Source organism: Oryctolagus cuniculus, chromosome 5, assembly GCF_964237555.1.
Source record: "Oryctolagus cuniculus chromosome 5, mOryCun1.1, whole genome shotgun sequence".
Classification (NCBI taxonomy): domain Eukaryota; kingdom Metazoa; phylum Chordata; class Mammalia; order Lagomorpha; family Leporidae; genus Oryctolagus; species Oryctolagus cuniculus.
The window spans coordinates 133,493,517-133,511,491 of NC_091436.1; the positions used below are offsets into that span (position 1 = coordinate 133,493,517).

Sequence of the window (17,975 nt, forward strand, 5' to 3'; positions counted from 1 at the left end):
TCAACATTTATTATATTTTATTTTTTATTATAGTCATTCTAGTAAGTATGAAATGGTATTTCTCCTTGTCGTGTTCTGTTTTTGTCTTCTATTTGCATTTTTTCTGATAATTTAAGATGATGCACATCTTTTCTTGTGCTTATTGGCCACCTGTATGTCTTCTTTAGAGAAACATCTATCCATTTCCTTTGCTCTTTTTTTTTTAAGATTTATTTATTTATTTGAAAGAGCTACACAGAGAGAGGAGATACAGAGAGGTCTTCCATCCGATGGTTCACTCCCCAGTTGGCTGCAATGGCCAGAGCTACGCCAATCGAAGCCAGGTGCCAGAAGCTTCCTCTAGGTTTCCCACGTGAGTGCAGGGGCCCAAGGACTTGGGCCATCTACTGCTGCTTTCCCAGGCCATAGCAGAGAGCTGGATTGGAAGTGGAGCAGCCAGGTCTCCAATAAGTGCCCATATGGGATGCCTGTGCTTCAGGTCACGGTGTTAACCCACTGTGCTACAGCGCTGGCCACTCCTTTGCTCTTTTAAAACTCAGTATGTCTGCCCTTTTTGTTGTTGAATTGTAGCTCTCTATGTTGATTGTCTTTTCACCCTGTTGATGGTGTCCTTTGATGCACAAAATATTTAATATTGATGAACTACAATTTACCTATTTTTTTTCCTTTTGTGACTTGAGTTTTTGGTGCTGTATTTAAGAAACTATTGTCAAGCTCAAGGTCCCCAGAATTTTTGATTTTTAGTTCTTTAATTTGGACCTTTGATCCATTTTAAGTTACTTTTTAAAAAAATGTTTATTTATGGCCGGCGCCATGGCTCAATAGGCTAATCCTCCGCCTTGTCGTGCTGGCACACCGGGTTCTAGTCCTGGTCGGGGCGCCGGATTCTGTCCCGGTTGCCCCTCTTCCGGTCCAGCTCTCTGCTGTGGCCCAGGAGTGCAGTGGAGGATGGCCCAAGTGCTTGGGCCCTGCACCCCATGGGAGACCAGGAGAAGCACCTGGCTCCTGCCTTCGGATCAGCGCAGTGCGCCGGCTGCAGCGGGCCGGCCGGGGCAGCCACTGGAGGGTGAACCAACGGCAAAGGAAGACCTTTCTCTCTGTCTCTCTCTCTCAGTGTCCACTCTGCCTGTCAAACAAACAAACAAACAAACAAAAAACCAATGTGGGTCCAATAACTTCATAATTTCCAAGTAGTGATGAATGTAAATAATGTTTCCAGATAAATGTAGCAATTGTGATAGGGTAGGGCAATATTAGTGATTGCTATCGGCAGCAAAGACAAGGTCTGCTGATGATATGGTGGTTTGTGATCAACATTCATAATTGAAGGACATGATAGATTTCAGTTTGAGGTTTTTGAGAATAAAGATATAAATCTTTCTATGGAAATGCACATAAACCTCCAAATCGTATCTGCAGACCCCTTGGAGATCCATAAACCTCAGGTTAAGAATCCTTTGCACCTGTGTGATGATAAGAACCCTGATTGCTCAAGTTGTGCTCACCCACATTCTGGATGTAGCAGTCCCTCACATCCCCCGGTTGATACACCATCCACAGTTGGCAGGCCCCTCATCCCTGAAACAATCTCCTTTGTCCATATCCTGCCCTTCCCAAGTTGGGTGGTCTTGCATGTCTCTCCCCAGCCCCGTGTCTCCATGTTCATTTCCTCTGCTCCAGAATGGGTCAAGAGACATATGTGTCAGAGCTTTTGGAGACCACATTGAGTTTGTCTCTACAAAACTTTACCTTTACTCTAAATAAGTATTACCAAAGAAATTCCAACCAAACTTTTCTCCATTTGCCCTAACCTTGCCATCTGAACACTCAAATCTGACCCATTCTACCCTGCTGTGCACTTTAATAGTAGTTCTTATTTTTCACTTCAAAAACACAGTTCTCTCCACTTATGAATTTTAACCAGAAAGGTAGCACAGCACAATGGTTGACAATTTTGAAACCAGGCTACTGGTCCTGAATTCTGATTCTGCTGCTTCCCAAGAATATCCCTAGGTAAGCTATCCAACCGTACTGTGCCTGAGTTTCCTCATCTGTGAGGCAGGCACAGCACTAGCACCTACCTCATAGGGTAACCGTGAGGATGTCAAGTGTACTTGTCAAGTATCTAAGAGATAGAAAGCGCTGGATAAATGGTATGTTGTTCGTGGGATTTTCTTTTTAGGAAATAAAATAATCTTTTATTTTCACCTCTTCCTTTTTGGCAGAAAACCTCTTATCTCTTTTCTTTTGCTTCCTCTTTATTAGCAAGTGAAAATACCCCTTTTCTTGTCAAAATCTGCCCCTGTGACTTCATACTAATTCTTATCTTCCTCACTTTTAAGATGCCTTAACTAAAATCCAAATTCTTGTCTAAATGCCTTATACCCAAAACTTGCAGGAGAATGGCAATGTGATATTTCTCTTTCTGGCCAATGGTCTTGCTCCCACTCCCAGGCAGAATTTAACAGCTATCAGTAGGAACTATGCAGGTAGTAGAATGGATAGAACACTGAACCGGGAATCAGAAGACCTGGTTTCTGGCCCCAGCTCTGCTCACACTTATCTACCCTTGATTATAATAGGGATAGTAATGCTTACAGTTATGAGAGTCCAATATGCTGGAAATTACGTATTTTCTGAGCACACATTTTAGCTCTTCATATACTGGAGTTATATTTGTTGTTCTAGTTAAAACTAGTTATCTAGCACAGGTCATAGGTGAAAAATCTTTAAATTCCTTACTTTCAGTTCATATAGATAACAAACAGCAATTTAAAACCAAGGGGGGGGGGGCTGGCACTGTGATGCAGCAAGGTTAAAGTCCCAGCCTGCAGCACTGACATCCCATATGGGGTCTCGTTTGAGTCCTGGCTGTTCCACTTCTGTCCAGCTCCCTGTTAATGTGCCTGGGAAAGCAGCAGAAGATGGCCCAAGTCCTTGGACCCTTAGACCCATGTGGGTGACCCGGGAGAAGCTCCTGGTTCCTGGCTTCAGATTGGCTCAGCTCTAGCCATTGCAGCCATTTGGAGAATGAACCAAAAGATTCTCTCTCTCTCTCTCTCTCTCTCTCTCTCTCTCTCTCTGCTTCTGCCTCTCTCTCTGTAACTCTGTCTTTAAAATAAATAAAACAAATCTTAAAAAAAAAAAAAAAACCAAATTGGGAGTCTGGCTTAGGATACCCATACCCCATATTGGGATGCCCAGGTTTGTGTCCTGACTCAGCTTCCAGTTCCAGCTTATTGCTAATGTGCACCCTAGGAGGCAGCACATGATGGCTCAGGTGGTTGAGTTCCCGCAACCCAAGTGTGTATTACTGGTTCCCACCTTCAGCCTGGCCTAATCCTTGCTGTTGCAGACATTTAGGGAGTAAACCAGCAAATGGGAAGTCTTCCCCCACCCCCACCTCTCAAATAAAATAAATTATAAACAAATAAAAACAAATTGGCTTCACTGGTTGGTTGGTATCTTTTTGTGCAGATGTGCCCGGTCCATTGCAGAATGTTTAGCAGTATCGCTGGCTTCTATCTAGTAGACGCTGATGATGAGAATCAAAAATGTCCCAGACATTGCCAGATATCTCCCCTGGAGGACACAGTTGCTTCTGGTAAAGACCCACTGGGTTTAAGGAAAATAAAACATTGTATAAAGGTATTTCTTTACATGGCTAACTCCTTAAGCACAGGACTCCAGATGGTTTATTTTCTATAAATTTCTACATATGACAAGTCAAAGTCAGAATTAATGTAGTGTGAGTATGATAACTGCCCCTGCCACCCATCAATATGATATCTCAAAAAACTGTGCTAATCAAGAGAAAGCAATAGCACACCATGTTTCTGCTGGAAAACTGGTAGATCTAATTATTTCTAATCATCCAGTCAAACAACAGAACTTACCATATGCTGATCATATCAGGGTTAGCTTTCCCATATGCGTAAGCACTGGTTCTCAACCAGAGGTGATTTTGTCCCCCAGGGAATATTTGGCAATGTCTTGGAGACATTTTTGGCTGTCACAACTGGGGGAGGTGGTGCTACTGAATTCTAGAGACCAGGATGCTACTAGATACCCAGCAATGCTCAGCCCCACAGCATAGGATTACCCAATCCGATATGTCAAAATATCAATAGTACGGATGAGAAATTCTGTATGGCAAGAAGAATGGTGCACTGCACCTTTCCTTGGCTATGCAGGCATTGTCCATGGAGAACCTAATCAAGTCTCTGCTCTTCTTTCTCACAGCTGCTCATGGCCCAGGTTCCTAAGATGCACGTTTACGATCTTTCCCTTCCTACAATGGATGTGTTTGTATCGATTCAAGGATTGGCTTCTTGGAGACTTACTTGCTGGCTTAAGTGTTGGCCTTGTGCAAGTTCCCCAAGGTAAGGCAGAGAAAGGCTTTCATCCGAATATGATGTACAAGATCTCCTCCACTTGCCCAGAGTAAACAAGCATTTGTGCTGGATGAACAGAACAAAATGTGAATTTCACTCACTTTGTTATTTCTTCTCTTACCTGCCAGATTTCTGACCTCTACAGGGTGGTTCTGAAAGACTTTGTTTGGAATTAGAACCCGTGAATGCTTCCCAGGACATTTGCAACACCTACTCTTGGTCTTTGTTTAACTGGTCATTTCATACTCACGATTATAACAAATCTCACTCTGCATAGGTTTTCCTTAGAAAGGTAAAGGGCAGATTTAATGGCATCTCTCCAGCAGGTGACACAGTAATCCAGGGCCTGCTCTCTGTGGTTCCAACTGGCAGTTTATAGGTAAGACAGCAAGATCACACAGAGAGGAGCTACCTGGGCTTTAGACCCTGTATCCTCCAAAGGGGAACCAGCTACTCTTGGAAATGGTCCTGCAATCGTTGCTTCCAGAGTTCCACGAGGGCCACGCCCCGTTAGAAGAGTCCCTGTGCTCAGAGGAGCCCAAGGCCAGGGCCTCCCACCAGATAGTCATCTTTCACTCACAACCCTCCTGTTCTAGATGGAATGTACTAATCAGGCTCATTTGTACCAGAAGCAAGTCTGCCTGGTAATGCAACTGAACATCCTACAGTTTTCAGTTTCCAGGGAAACAGAGCAGAAAGTTAACCGAAGATCATATTTGGCCACAGAGGAAGAGAAAGGGTTTGATTGTTCCTTTATTTGCACCGGTTCATAGTTCCCCAGCTAATTTTTAAACACCCCTGCTACTTCTGTCTTCCTGTGGCCTCTGGACAAGGTGGAGGCTGCTCCTTGTGCAAGTGTGCGCAGCAGCAAAACAATCCAGCTCCAGCACAGCACGGTTGACTGGGGAAAAGGCAAAGAGAGATGGCGTGAGTCAGATCTTGTTACTTTAACTAGGATACCCCAGAGGAGCAACTTAGGAGGGAAGAGGTTTGTTTCAGCTTACAGTTTGCAGGTTCACAGCCCAAGACTGGGTGACTCCCTTGGTCTGAAGTCTGGTAGAGGCGGGTGATGGCAGAGTGTGTGTGGATGGACAATAACCTGGCCAGGCAAGAAGCAATGAGACAGGTAGTGTGTTCTTCTATGTCCAAAGGTCTCTAGAAAGCCATCACAATTCAATCATGGGGCTCCACCCTAGCAATCTAATCCCATCCAATCACTTTGAAAAGCCCTCCACCTTCAGACACCATAATCAAAGCAAGCCATTACCCTAGGCCAGCAACCATCAGCATTAATTCATTAACCATTAACAAAAGACCTCAGGTTGTTTGTTTTAAGATTTATTTGAAAGGTAGAGTTACAGAGACAGAGACAGAGGTGGGGGTGGGGGTGGTGGGTGGACCTTCCATCCAATAGTTCATTCCCCAAATGGCCAAAATGGCCAGGAATGGGCTAGGCTGAAGCTAGGAGTCAGGAGCTTTGTCCGGGTCTCCCATGTGGGAGCAGGGGCCCAAGCACTTGGACCATCTTCTGCTGTTTTCCTATGCACATTAACAGGGAGCTGGATCAGAAGTAGAGCAGCCAGGACTCAAACTGGCGCTCATTCAGTAGTTTAACCTGCTGTGCCACAACACCAGCCCTAACCTCAGGGTTTAAATGTTTCCATGAGTTTGGGAAGCCAAATCCAATTCAACATAACAAAATTTAAATATTTATTTATGTATAAGTATCATAGACTAAAAATGACTTCCTTTTGGTGTATTTTTCCTAAATTTTAACACAGGTATAGATTTGTGAAATCACCACCACAGATGGACACAAAATGGTTTCATCATCCAACAAAAACTCTTGTGCTATCCTCTTAATAGACTCATCACAGAGCAAAAGTTTGTTTTGTTTTGTTTCATTTTTAATTTTAATGAAGCCTAGTTATTAGTGTCATTTACTTTACTCATTCTGGGGTAGAATTCCATCATGCTTTTAAAGTTATTCGTTCATTCATTTGAAAAGCAGAGTGACAGAGAGGAATTGACAGATACAGAGGGATCTTCATCTGCTGGCTCATTCCCCCAGTGGCAACAACAGCCAGGGCTGGGCCAGGCCAAAGCCAGGAGCCAGGAACTCCATCCACGTCTGTCACGTAGGTAGCAGGGACCCATCCTTAGTTGCACTCCCAGGTGCATTAGTAGGAAGCTGGGTCAGAAGCAGAGTAACTGGGACTCCAGCTGGCACTCAGGTATGGGATGTCACTGTGGCAAGTGCACCACAATGCCAGCCCCTTTCACCGTTGTTTTACTTTGCATTTCTCTAATGGTTAATGAAGTTAGCATCTTTTTGTGCATTTATGTGCTATCCTCATATTCTTGCCAGTGAAGTGTCTGTTCAAGTCCTTTACCTATTTTTCCTTTGGAATTTTTGTTTCCTTATTGTTGATTTTTGAGAATTCTTTATCTATTCTGAATAAAATTCCTTTGTCACATATCTGCAGGTATTTTCAGTCTGTAGCTTGCCTTTTCTTATCTCTTTTTAAAAGATTTATTTATTTACTTATTTTTATTTCAAATGTAAAATGAAAGAGAGAGAGAGCTTCCATCTGTTGGTTCAGTCTCCAAATGCCCTTAATAATTGGGGCGCTGGGTCAGGCTGAAACCAGGAGCCAAGAACTCCATCTGGGTCCCAGCATGGAGATAGGAACCCAAGTACCTGGGCAGCATCTGTTGCCTCCCAGGCACATTATCAGGAAGCTCCATCAGAAGCAAAGGCCACTCAATCCCAGCACTGATATGGGATGGAGGTAACCCAAGTGGCAGCTTAACCCACTGTGCCAAAGCATTTGCCCCACCCCCTTTTTTTTTTTTTTGACAGGTAGAGTTATAGATAGTGAGAGAGAGACAGACAGAGAGAAAGGTCTTCCTTCCATTGGTTTACTCCCCGAATGGCCGCTACAGCCGGCACTGTGCCGATCCGAAGCCAGGAGCCAGGTACTTCTTCCTAGTCTCCCATGTGGGTGCAGGGCCCAAGCACTTGGGCCATCCTCCACTGCCCTCCTGGGCCACAGCAGAGAGCTGGCCTGGAAGAAGAGAAACCGGGACTAGAACCCGGTGCCCATATGGGATGCCAGCGCCACAGGCATAGGGTTAACCAAGTGAGCCACGGCACCGGCCCCATGCCCCATCTTTTCACTCTCTTGACAGTGTTATTGGCGGGACAAAAGATTTTTACTTTTATAAAACCCAATTTATCAATTATTTTTTCTTTCATGCATTGCTCTTTAGCTATCATATCTAAGAACCCTTTGCTGAGAAAGAGAGAGAAAAAATAACCCTTCCCCTAAGTACCAGTCACAAAGATTGTCTTCTGTGCATTCTTCTAAGCATCTCATAATTTTATGCTTTTCATTTAGATTTACTGTCCATTTTTAGTTAATATTTAGAAAAGGTATGAAGTTTAGGTGAAGGTTTTTCACTCAGGTAAAGTGTGAAGTTACTGCTAGATTTTTTTTGTTGGATTTTCAAACACCATTTTTTATAGAAAGCTTTAATTTAATAAATATAAATTTCATAAGTACAATTTTTGGATTATAGTGGTTCTTCCCCCCATACCCGCCCTCCCACTCCCAAACCATCCCACCTCCTACTCCCTCTTCCATCCCATTCTTCATTAAGATTCATTTTTAATTATCATTATATACAGAAGATTAACTCTATACTAAGTAAAGATTTCAACAGTTTGCACCCACACAAACACACAAACTACAAAGTACTGTTTTAAGACTAGTTTTACTGTTAATTCTCATAGTACAACACATTAAGGACAGAGATCCTACATGGGGAGTAAGTGCACAGTGACTTCTGTTGTTGATTTAACAATTGACACTCTTATTTATGACGTCAGTTATCACCCGAGGCTCTTGTCATGAGCTGCCAAGGCTATGGAAGCCTCTTGAGTCCACAAACTCCGACATTATTTAGACAAAGCCATAATCAAAGTGGAAGTTCTCTCCTCCCTTCAGAGAAAGGTACCTCCTTCTTTGATGGCCTCTTCTTCCCACCGGGTCTCACTCACAGAGATCTTTCATGTAGGTCATTTTTTGCCACAGTATCTTGGCTTTCCATGCCTGAAATGCTCTCATGGGCTTTTTAGCCAGATCTGAAAGCCTTAAGGGCTGATTCTGAGGCCAGAGTGCTGTCAAATGCCATTTTTAAAGACTATTCTTCATTTAATTTTTTTCCACCTTTGTCAAAGATAAAACAACTGTATTTCTTGTGATCTACCTATGAACTCCATTTAGTCTGTTCCATTGATTTATGTGTCTGTCCCTTTGTCAATACCACATGTCTTGATTATTATATCTTTTTAAAAAAGATTTATTTATTTATTTGAAAGGCAGAGATATATAGAGAGAAGGAGGGAGGGAGGGAGGGAGAGAGAGAGAGAGAGAAGAGGAGGGAGAGGAGAGAGAGAGAGAGAGAGATTTTCCATCTGCCAATTTACTCCCCAAATGGGCACAATGGCTGGGGCTGGGCCAGGCCAAAGCCAGGAGCCATGAGGTCTTCTGGGTCTCCCATGTGGGTGCAGGGGCCCAAGAAATTTTGCCACCTTCTGCTGCTTTCCCAGGTGCATTATCAGAGAACTGGAATGGAAATGGAGCAGCTGGGACTCGAACCAGCCCCAAGATGGTATGCAAAGATGGAGGTTTAACCTTCTACACCACAGTGCTGGACCTGCTAATTTGAGCTTATTTTATTCTGTGTTCTGCAATCTGCAGAGCCTTGCTTAGGGAAAAACATAGGGGGGAAATTATAAAGAGTCCCTTTTAAAAAATATTTTTATTTATTTATTTGAGAGGCAGAGTTACAGACAAAGAGAGGGAGAGACAGAGAGAAAGGTCTTCCATCTGCTGGTTCACTCCCTGAATGGCTGCAATGACTGGAGCTGGGCCAATCCAAAGCCAGGAGCCAGGAGCCTCTTCTAGGTCTTCCATAGCAATGCAGGGGCCCCAGGATTTGGGCCATCTTCTGCTGCTTTCCCAGGCTGTAGCAGAGCTGGATCAGAAGAGAAGCAGGCCGGCGCCACGGCTCAATAGGCTAATCCTCCACCTAGCGGCGCCGGCACACCGGGTTCTAGTCCCGGTTGGGGCGCCGGATTCTTTCCCAGTTGCCCCTCTTCCAGGTCAGCTCTCTGCTGTGGCCCGGGAGTGCAGTGGAGGATGGCCCAAGTCCTTGGGCCCTGCACCCCATGGAAGATCAGGAGAAGCACCTGGCTCCTGGCTTCGGATCAGCGCGGTGCGCTGGCCACAGCGCGCCAGCCGTGGCAGCCATTGGAGGGTGAACCAACGGCAAAAGGAAGACCTTTCTCTCTCTCTCTCTCTCTCACTGTCCACTCTGCCTGTCCAAAAAAAAAAAAAAAAAAAAGAGAAGCAGCCAGGACTCGAACGGGCACCCACTGGCAGAGATTTAACCCACTACACCACAGCACCGGCCCCCTGTAAAGAGTCTTAAGAAGACATATCTACTAATGTGAATGCTGTATTTGAGTCCTGATTAAAATCCTCAGTTTGTAAAATAAAGCACAGCCTCTAATAGCAAATAATATTTTTATAAAACTCACCACCCAAGCCAGCATACTTCTGGCCTAAGGTTTCTCATGAGGTTGCAGTGAAGCTGCCAGTCATCTCAGGGCTCTGCTGAAGCCGGAGGGTAGGCTTCAGGCTCACACTTGTGGCTCCTGGCAGATCTGAGGAGATCCATTTCCCAGCTGTCTGCTGCCAGGCCCGTGCTCCTCCCTGTGTGAGACCGTGGGCTGCTTTGGTGTTTTCACAACAAGGCAGGTGGCAGGACCAACTACATGTGCAAGGTCCAATGCAAAATAACTGTGCAGGGCCACTAGTTTAAAAATTACTCAGAATTCCATGTGAGTGGTGGCAAAGCATTAAAACAAAGGCAGGGCCCTTTCAGGCCCAGGACTCTCTTGGCTGCACAGATCACACACCTTTGAAGCCAACTTTGGCAGCTGGTGACCTGAATGAGAGATAGTCAGAGAGCAACCATGGTGGCAACCACTGTCTCTTTTGCAACCTAGCCTCCGGCGTGACATCCTATCATTTTTGTGGTGGTATGTTCATTAGAAACAAGTGACTGCATCCATCCCACATGTAAAGGAGAGGAAATCACACAAGAGCATGAACACCAATTGGCCATTGTGGACCACCTTAGAGTCCCTGTACCACAACAATCACTTCTGATATCAGCAGGCAATTTGAACATTGAGAGGGTGGTGAGGGTATTGTAGATTTTTTTATTTTTTGACAGGCAGAGTTAAACAGTGTGAGAGAGAGAGAGAGAGAGAGAGAGAGAGAGAGAGAGAGAGAGAAAGAGAGAGAGAGAGAGACAGGGAGAGAAAGGTCTTCCTTCTGTTAGTTCACCCCCCAAATGGCCGCTACGGCCAGTGCGATGCACTGATATGAAGCCAGGAGCCAGGTGCTTCTCCTGGTCTCCCATGCGGGTGCAGGGCCCAAGCACTTGGGCCTTCCCGAGCCACAGCAGAGAGCTGGACCGGAAGAGGAGCAACCGGGACAGAATCCGGCACCCCAACCGGGACTAGAAGCTGGAGTACTGGCGCTGCAGGTGGAGGGTTAGCCTAGTGAGCCGTGGTGCCGGCCTGTAGTTAAATTTTAAGTGTCATCTTTCAGCAGTACATTCAGAAATATCTGCAGATGAAATATTTAACGTCTTAGATTTGCCTCATAATAACACAGTTGGAGACACAGATGAAGCAAAATTGGCCATGGCTGACCACTTTGGTCGTGTGTGATGGACACACAGACTTCACTATACTGTTGGTCCTCTGTGTCCTTGTTCTCCACATGCGTGGATTCAGCAAATGATGGTTCAAAAATATTCAGAAAACAAATTGCATCTGTAATAAACATGTAAAGGCTTTTTTTTTGGTCATTATTCTCTAGACATTACAATATAACAACTATTTGCATAACATTTATATTGTACTCGTGTTAAGTATTTTAAGTGCTCTAGAGATTATTTAAAGTATACAAGAGGATTGTATAAATTATATGCAAACACTACCCCATTGTCTATATGGGACTTATGCATCCTCAGACTTTTGGTACCCATGGGGGTCCTGGATCCAATCCCCTACAGATACAGAGTGATAACTCTAACTCTATTTTTGTGTATGCTTGAAATTTTCCATTAAAAAAAAGATAAAGCTTTGTCTGGCTTGCTGGACTCATCACTGAATTTAGAAGATTATATTGGTTTGATGTAAGTCCAGGAAAAGTCATTAGGGCAGGAGGTATGGGCTTGAAACGTCAAAAAAGATGACACCACACATGTTAATGCATCAGCTTCTACATTTCCAAGTTCTCATGGTGTTTCTAAGAAAAGAAAGTGTTGAAGAGGGAAGTGGGGAGAGAGGTTGGAGCGCTCGGCCTTCGGCAGAGAAGCAGCACACGCCAACTTCAGGTCAGCTCCGCTGGTGCAGTCCTTGCCTTGCTCTCCGGCTTGATCTTTAGCCCTGCAGGCTTTCCTGGGCTTCTGGAACTGAACTGTGATGGGGGCAGAGCTGCCTCTGAGCTGCTGAAATTGGGAGCTCGCAGCGAAAGCGTTGAGGTGTAAAAGCATGTGGCGAAACAGGGAAGCCAGGCATCCAAGGAGATGCTGAAAGGCGCTAAGGGCTACGTGTCCAGGGCTGTATCACCACACTCGGCCACACCCATGAGTCATTTTTATTTTAAAGATTCTTTACAGCTTTAATTTAAACTGACTTTTAAAAGCCAAGCTGCCTTTGCTTACTTAAATTATCTTGCTTTTCAGGCCTGACATTTACTTTGCTGGCGAGGCAACTGATTCCCCCTCTCAATATCGCTTATGCAGCTTTCTGTTCTTCAGTAATTTATGTAATCTTTGGATCATGTCATCAAATGTCCATCGGTGAGTTACGCCCTGAAACCACAGGAAGTGGACGGAGCTTCCACCTCAACAATTTACTTAGTGCTAAGGAACCCAGTTTAGCACTATCTTTTAGACAAAAGAAAGGGGGCAGAAGATGAAAATTGTATTCATATGGTTCGTGTTAGATTACAGAAATAAATACTTCTCCACCACCAGAAAACCAGGGCAGCAAGATGTTCCCCAAAGGACTTGAAGGACAGAGGCACTTTCCTTGGTGAAACCATTACACATTGGAATCTGACTGCCCTCCATGCCGAAGATTCAGAAATGATTTTGTCAATAGTGCTTAGATTGAGTCCATCTTTCAGCCGGACCTCTAGTAATCAACTCCATGGGGCCAATTTATAAGACAGCCTTTTAGTAATCCACTAGACTCAGGTCCACAGGATTAGCACATTCCTCCCCTGAGTCAAAATTCCATCCACTAATTTGTAATTAGAAATGACTTGCAGGGACTGGAATCGTTAAAGATCCTATAATCTACACATTTACTTCACATAGGTGAACTTGCAAAGAAATCAAATCACAAAGTGTCCCAACAGGTATTGAAACATGACAATAGGTCTGCTCTGATTTCATCATCATTTAAAAAAAATCATCTATTATTTTTCACTTTATGTTTCTGTGTGGGAGCAAACTGTTGAAATCCATACTTAATGTATACTAAGCTGATCTTCTGTATATTAAGATAATCGAAAATGAATCTTGATGTGAATGGAAGGGGAGAGGGAGTGGGAAAGGGGAGGGTTGTGGGTGGGAGGGACGGTATCGGGGGGAAGCCATTGTAATCCATAAGTCGTACTTTGGAAAATTATATGCATTAAATAAAAGTTTAAAAAAAAAAAAAAGAAAGGGTGTTGCAAACATTTTACTCAGTGGGGTGTGTTTTCCTGGGCTTTCCCACTGAACAACCGACCAGGCAACCGAATTGACCATTCTGATTGACACACTTCGCCAGATATGCCAGCGTGCATCCAGTTTGGTTTACCATCCCATCCTTCCAGGCTGGAGTGCTGCTCTGCCCTTTTCTTTTTTTAACATTAGAACACCAGGAGAACAATTTTCTCTCCATATTTCCAAGTCCTTGTGACACCTCAAAAATCATTTCCAAATGTCATTATTAAGGGTAGTTAGAAATTATTTCTTCCAGGTAACTTTAAAGGTAGGATTTGCCTTTGCTCCCATATATTGTTATGTGTATGTCACTATGAGGATTGGGTTGGATAATATATATTTTAATATTTATTTTATTTCTGTGAAGGGCAGAGTTGGGGTGAGGGGATAGAGAGAGCTCGATCTTCCATTGGCTGGTTCACCCCCCAAATGCCTGCAACTGTCAGGACTGGGCCAGGCTGAAGCCAGGTGCTCCATCTGGGTCTCCCGCATGGGTTGTAGGGACCCAAGCAGGGAGCTGAATCCGAAATAGAGCAGCCAAGACTGGAACTGGTGCTCATATGGGATGCTGGCATCACAGGCTGAGGCTTAACCCTCTGTGCCACAAAACCAGCCCTGGGGTAGAATAATGTTTGAAATGGATTTAGCTCAGTGTCATCCTGCACAAAGTAAATCCTTAACAAGTGTTGGTTATTTTCTTCCTATTATTATTGATTAGTTTTATTTCTGATTCTTTCACTACCATCTCACTCTTACCCTCCTTTGAGAGCAGGCACAGTGGCTGAGCCTGATACACATTTGCAGCCAATGTTCACTCTCCAGTTGGCCACAATGGCTGGAGCTGAACCAATCCTAAGCCAAGAGCCAAGAGCTTCTTCCAGGTCTCCCATGTGGGTGCAGGGACCCAAAGACTTGGGCCATCCTCTACTGCTTTCCCAGGCCATAGCAGAGAACTGGATTGGAAATGGAGCAGCTGAGATTCAAACCAGTGACCATATAGGATGCTGGTGCCACAGGCGGTGCCTTTACCCGCTACGCCACAGCACCAGCCCCTCAATTTCTTTTTAAATCCACTCCATCTGCCCATAATGAAAAGAGACTGCGTATCTGTACCAGCAACTTCTGAATTCAGTAAGTTGATCCCAGTATGTAGAGCCACAGTGCTCTGCTCTGCTCTTACTTCTGAATGGCTGGTTTCAAATAAAATTTCTTCAGATCAAGGACAGTACAAAATCAGACCATGCCTTGCTTCTGTCAACATGTGCTGGTTCACCTGGACTTGAAACCTCACCTTCTGTCTCCTCCCATAGGTTCCTTTTACCTCGTGAGTGCTCTGATGATCAACGTCCTGAAAGAGAGCCCATTCAACGATGGCCACCTGATCATCGGAAGTTTCATCAAAGATGACTTTTCTGCCCCGTCTTTCTTCATAGGCTATAACAAATCCCTGAGCATGGTGGCAGCCACAACCTTTCTGACTGGGATTATCCAGGTAGGATCTGAGTCTGTGAGCCTCTGCAAAAGAACTAAAAGCAGAGGCTGTACTTGGACCCCTTCCTTTAATTGCTCCTGTGATCCCTTGTGATATTTCTGGACCTTCAGTGATTTATTTTTGGAAAACTTGTAGGATGTGTGGATAATCTTTCTCCTCTGTGACAAAACCTCCCTTTTCTCAGAAACACTGCATCTGTGATTGAGGATCCTCTTTAGGCCCTTTTTCTCTGAGACAAAGAAGGGCTCTAAGGGACTGGGGCCCAGAGTTCTTCTGATTTTACCTTTTGAAAAATTACATTAGGGCAGGCATTGTGGCACAGCAGGTTAAGTTGCTACATGAAATGCCTGTGGGGCCGGCACTGAGGCATAGCAGGTAGAACTGCCACCTGCAGTGCTGGCATCCCATATGGGCACGAGTTTCAGTCCTGGCTGCTCCACTTCTGATCCAGCTCTCTGCTATGGCCTGGGAAAGCAGTAGAAGATGTCCCAAGTCCTTGGGCCCCTGCACTCACGTGGGAGACCCGGAAGAAGCTCCTGGCTCCTGGCTTCAGATCAGCGCAACTCTGGCCATTGCAGCCATCTGGGGAGTGAACCAGAGGATGGAAGACCCCTCTCTCTCTCTCTGCCTTTCCTCTCTCTGTGTAACTCTGACTTTCAAATAAATAAATAAATCTTAAAAAAGAAAAGAAAAGAAATGCCTGTATCTCATGTCCTGGGATCACACCCTGCTTCCAGCTCTACTTCCAATCTAGCTTCCTGCTAATGTGCCTAGAAGGCAGCAGATGATGGTTCAGGTACTGAGTCCCTGCCACCCAAATGAGAGCCCCAGACTGAGTCCCTGATTCCTGGCTTCAACCCGGCCTAACCCCAGCTATTACAATCATCTGGAAAGTGAACCAGCACATCTCTCTCGCTCACTCGCTCTCGCTCTACTTTTCAAATAAAAGGAAATAAACTTTTTTAAATTTATTTGACATATAGAGTTAGACAGTGAGAGAGAGACAGAGAAAGGTCTTCCTTCCATTGGTTCACTCTCCAAATGGCTGCTGCGGCCAGTGCTGCGCTGATCTGAAGCCAGGAACCAGGTGCTTCTCCTGGTCTCCCATGCAGGTGCAGGGCCCAAGCACTTGGGCCATCCTCCACTGCCCTCCCGGGTCACAACAGAGAGCTGGACTGGAAGAGGAGTAACTGGGACTAGAACCGGTGCCCATATGGGATACCGGCACTGCAGACGGTGGTTTTACCCGCTAAGCCACACCGCCAGCCCCAAGGTTTATTTATTTATTTGAGAGGCAGAGCTACAAACAGAGGTAGAGACAGAGAGAGAGAGAGAGATCCTCCATCTGCTAGTTCACTCTCCAAATGTCTGCAACGGCAAGAGCTGGGCTGATTTGGAGCCAGGAGCCAGGAGCTTCTTCCGGCTCTCCCACATAGGTGGTGCAGGGGCCCAAATATTTGGGCCATCTTCCACTGCTTTACCAGGCCATTAGTAGGGAGCTGGATCTGAAGTGGAGCAGCCAGGACTTGAACCAGCATCTATATAGGATGCCAGCATTAAAGGCGGATGCTTAACCTACTGTGCTGCAGCACCCTCCATTCATACCCCATTTGACCACCTTTTGTTAGATAAGGTTTTTTTTTCCCCAAAGATAGATAGATAGATAGATAGATAGATTTATTTATTTATTTAAAAGTCAGAATGACAGGGGCTGGTGTTGTAGCATAGCAGATAAAGTTTCTGGTTGCGACATTGGCATCCCATATGGGTGCCAATGCATGTCTCAGCTGCTCCACTTCAGATCCAGCTACTTGCTAATAGCCTGGCGAAAAAGCAGAAGAAGATGGCTTAAGTCCTAGGGCCCATGCCACCCACATGGGATGCCTAGAGGGAGCTCCTGTCTCCTGGCTTCAGCATGGCCCAGCCCTGGCTATTACAGATATCTGGGGAGTGAATCAGCAGATGGATAAGCTCTCTTTCTGTCTCCCTCACTGCACTCTGTAACTCTTTCAAATAAATAAATAAATCATTAAAAAAGAAGAAGAAGAAGAATGACAGAGGCAAGAGGAAAGAGAAATAAAGATACCTTCCATCTGCTGATTCATTCCTCATATGGCCATAACCACCAGGGTTGGGCCAGACCAAAACCAGGTCCCAGGAACTCCATCTGGGTCTCCCACGTGAGTGGCATGGAGTCTGGTATGTGGTTTCCAGGGGCATTAACAGAGGGCTGGATCAGAATCGGAGGAGCAGGAACTCAGGCCAGCATCATGATATGGGACTTGGCATCCCAAGTGGTAGCTTAACCCGCTGCACCAAAAATTCCCACCCCTTAGTAGGTAAGGACTTAGTGGAAGCCTATAAAGACAGGCTATCATAAGCAGGCAGATTCCAGCTCCAAGGCTTGTGAGCTGTATGAACTTTAGTAAATTATTTTACTTTTGTGGGCCTCAGTTTCCTCTTGTGTAAAGTGAGAATAATCTTTGTTTTTTAGGAATCTTATGAGGATTAAGTGAGAAAATGCACATAAAACATTCAGCCCAGAGCCTGTCACATAGTAAGCATCAATAAATTATAATTACTTGATGCAGAGAAATGAATTTAGTACTTTAACAAAGACCAAATGTCTTTGTCCTTTCTTTCAGGAAAGGAAGACATAGTTTCTGTAGTTAGAAAGTTCAGTCTTATTGGAGACCAAATGCAAACAATATGCCAGCAGCCTATTAATTATCTAAGTGGCCTTGGACACGTTCTCTCCTCTCCATTAGGCCTTGGCTTGTTTTATTTTTAATCTAAAGAAGGAGGTGATATCTAGTTCCAGGAACACACTAAATGGATGTACTTTTCTCTATTCCTGCTAAACACAACTGAAAGCCTCGGGTAGGGGCTGGCACTGTGGTGCACCAGGTTAAAGCCCCAGCAGCGCTGGTATCCCATATGGGTGCCAGTTTGAGGCCTGGCTGCTCCGCTTACAATCCAGCTCTCTGCTCTGGCCTGGGAAAGCAGTGGAAGATGGCTCAACTCCTTGGGCCCCTCCACCCACATGGGAGACCCATAAGAAGCTCCTGGCTTCTGATCAGCTCAGCTCTGGCTGTTGTGGTTATTTGGGGAGTGAACCAGTGGAATGGAAGATATCTCTCTCTCTCTCTCTCTCTCTCTGGCTCTACCTCTCTCTGTAACTCTTTCAAATAAATAAAAATAAATCTTTTTTAAAAAAAGAAAAC

General features: G+C 44.9%; 1 protein-coding gene and 1 long non-coding RNA gene across 6 annotated transcripts in view; one reads left to right on the forward strand and one right to left on the reverse strand.

Moving 5' to 3' along the window:
• Positions 1-17,975, forward strand: part of SLC26A8 (solute carrier family 26 member 8) — a 92,766-nt gene that overhangs the window by 11,585 nt on the left and 63,206 nt on the right. For all 5 annotated transcript variants that reach the window (XM_051855725.2, XM_008262830.4, XM_008262833.4 and 2 more), the window contains 3 exons: positions 4,243-4,382; positions 12,228-12,344; positions 14,570-14,751. In XM_051855725.2, coding sequence (XP_051711685.2) covers positions 4,243-4,382; positions 12,228-12,344; positions 14,570-14,751 — 439 coding nt within the window. The remainder of the gene's footprint in view (positions 1-4,242; positions 4,383-12,227; positions 12,345-14,569; positions 14,752-17,975) is intronic.
• On the reverse strand, positions 5,130-10,212 carry LOC138849670 (uncharacterized). Its single transcript, XR_011388694.1, has 3 exons — positions 10,003-10,212; positions 5,399-5,493; positions 5,130-5,295 (listed from the first exon to the last, which is right to left on the reverse strand). It is a non-coding gene; the product is annotated as an uncharacterized lncRNA (long non-coding RNA).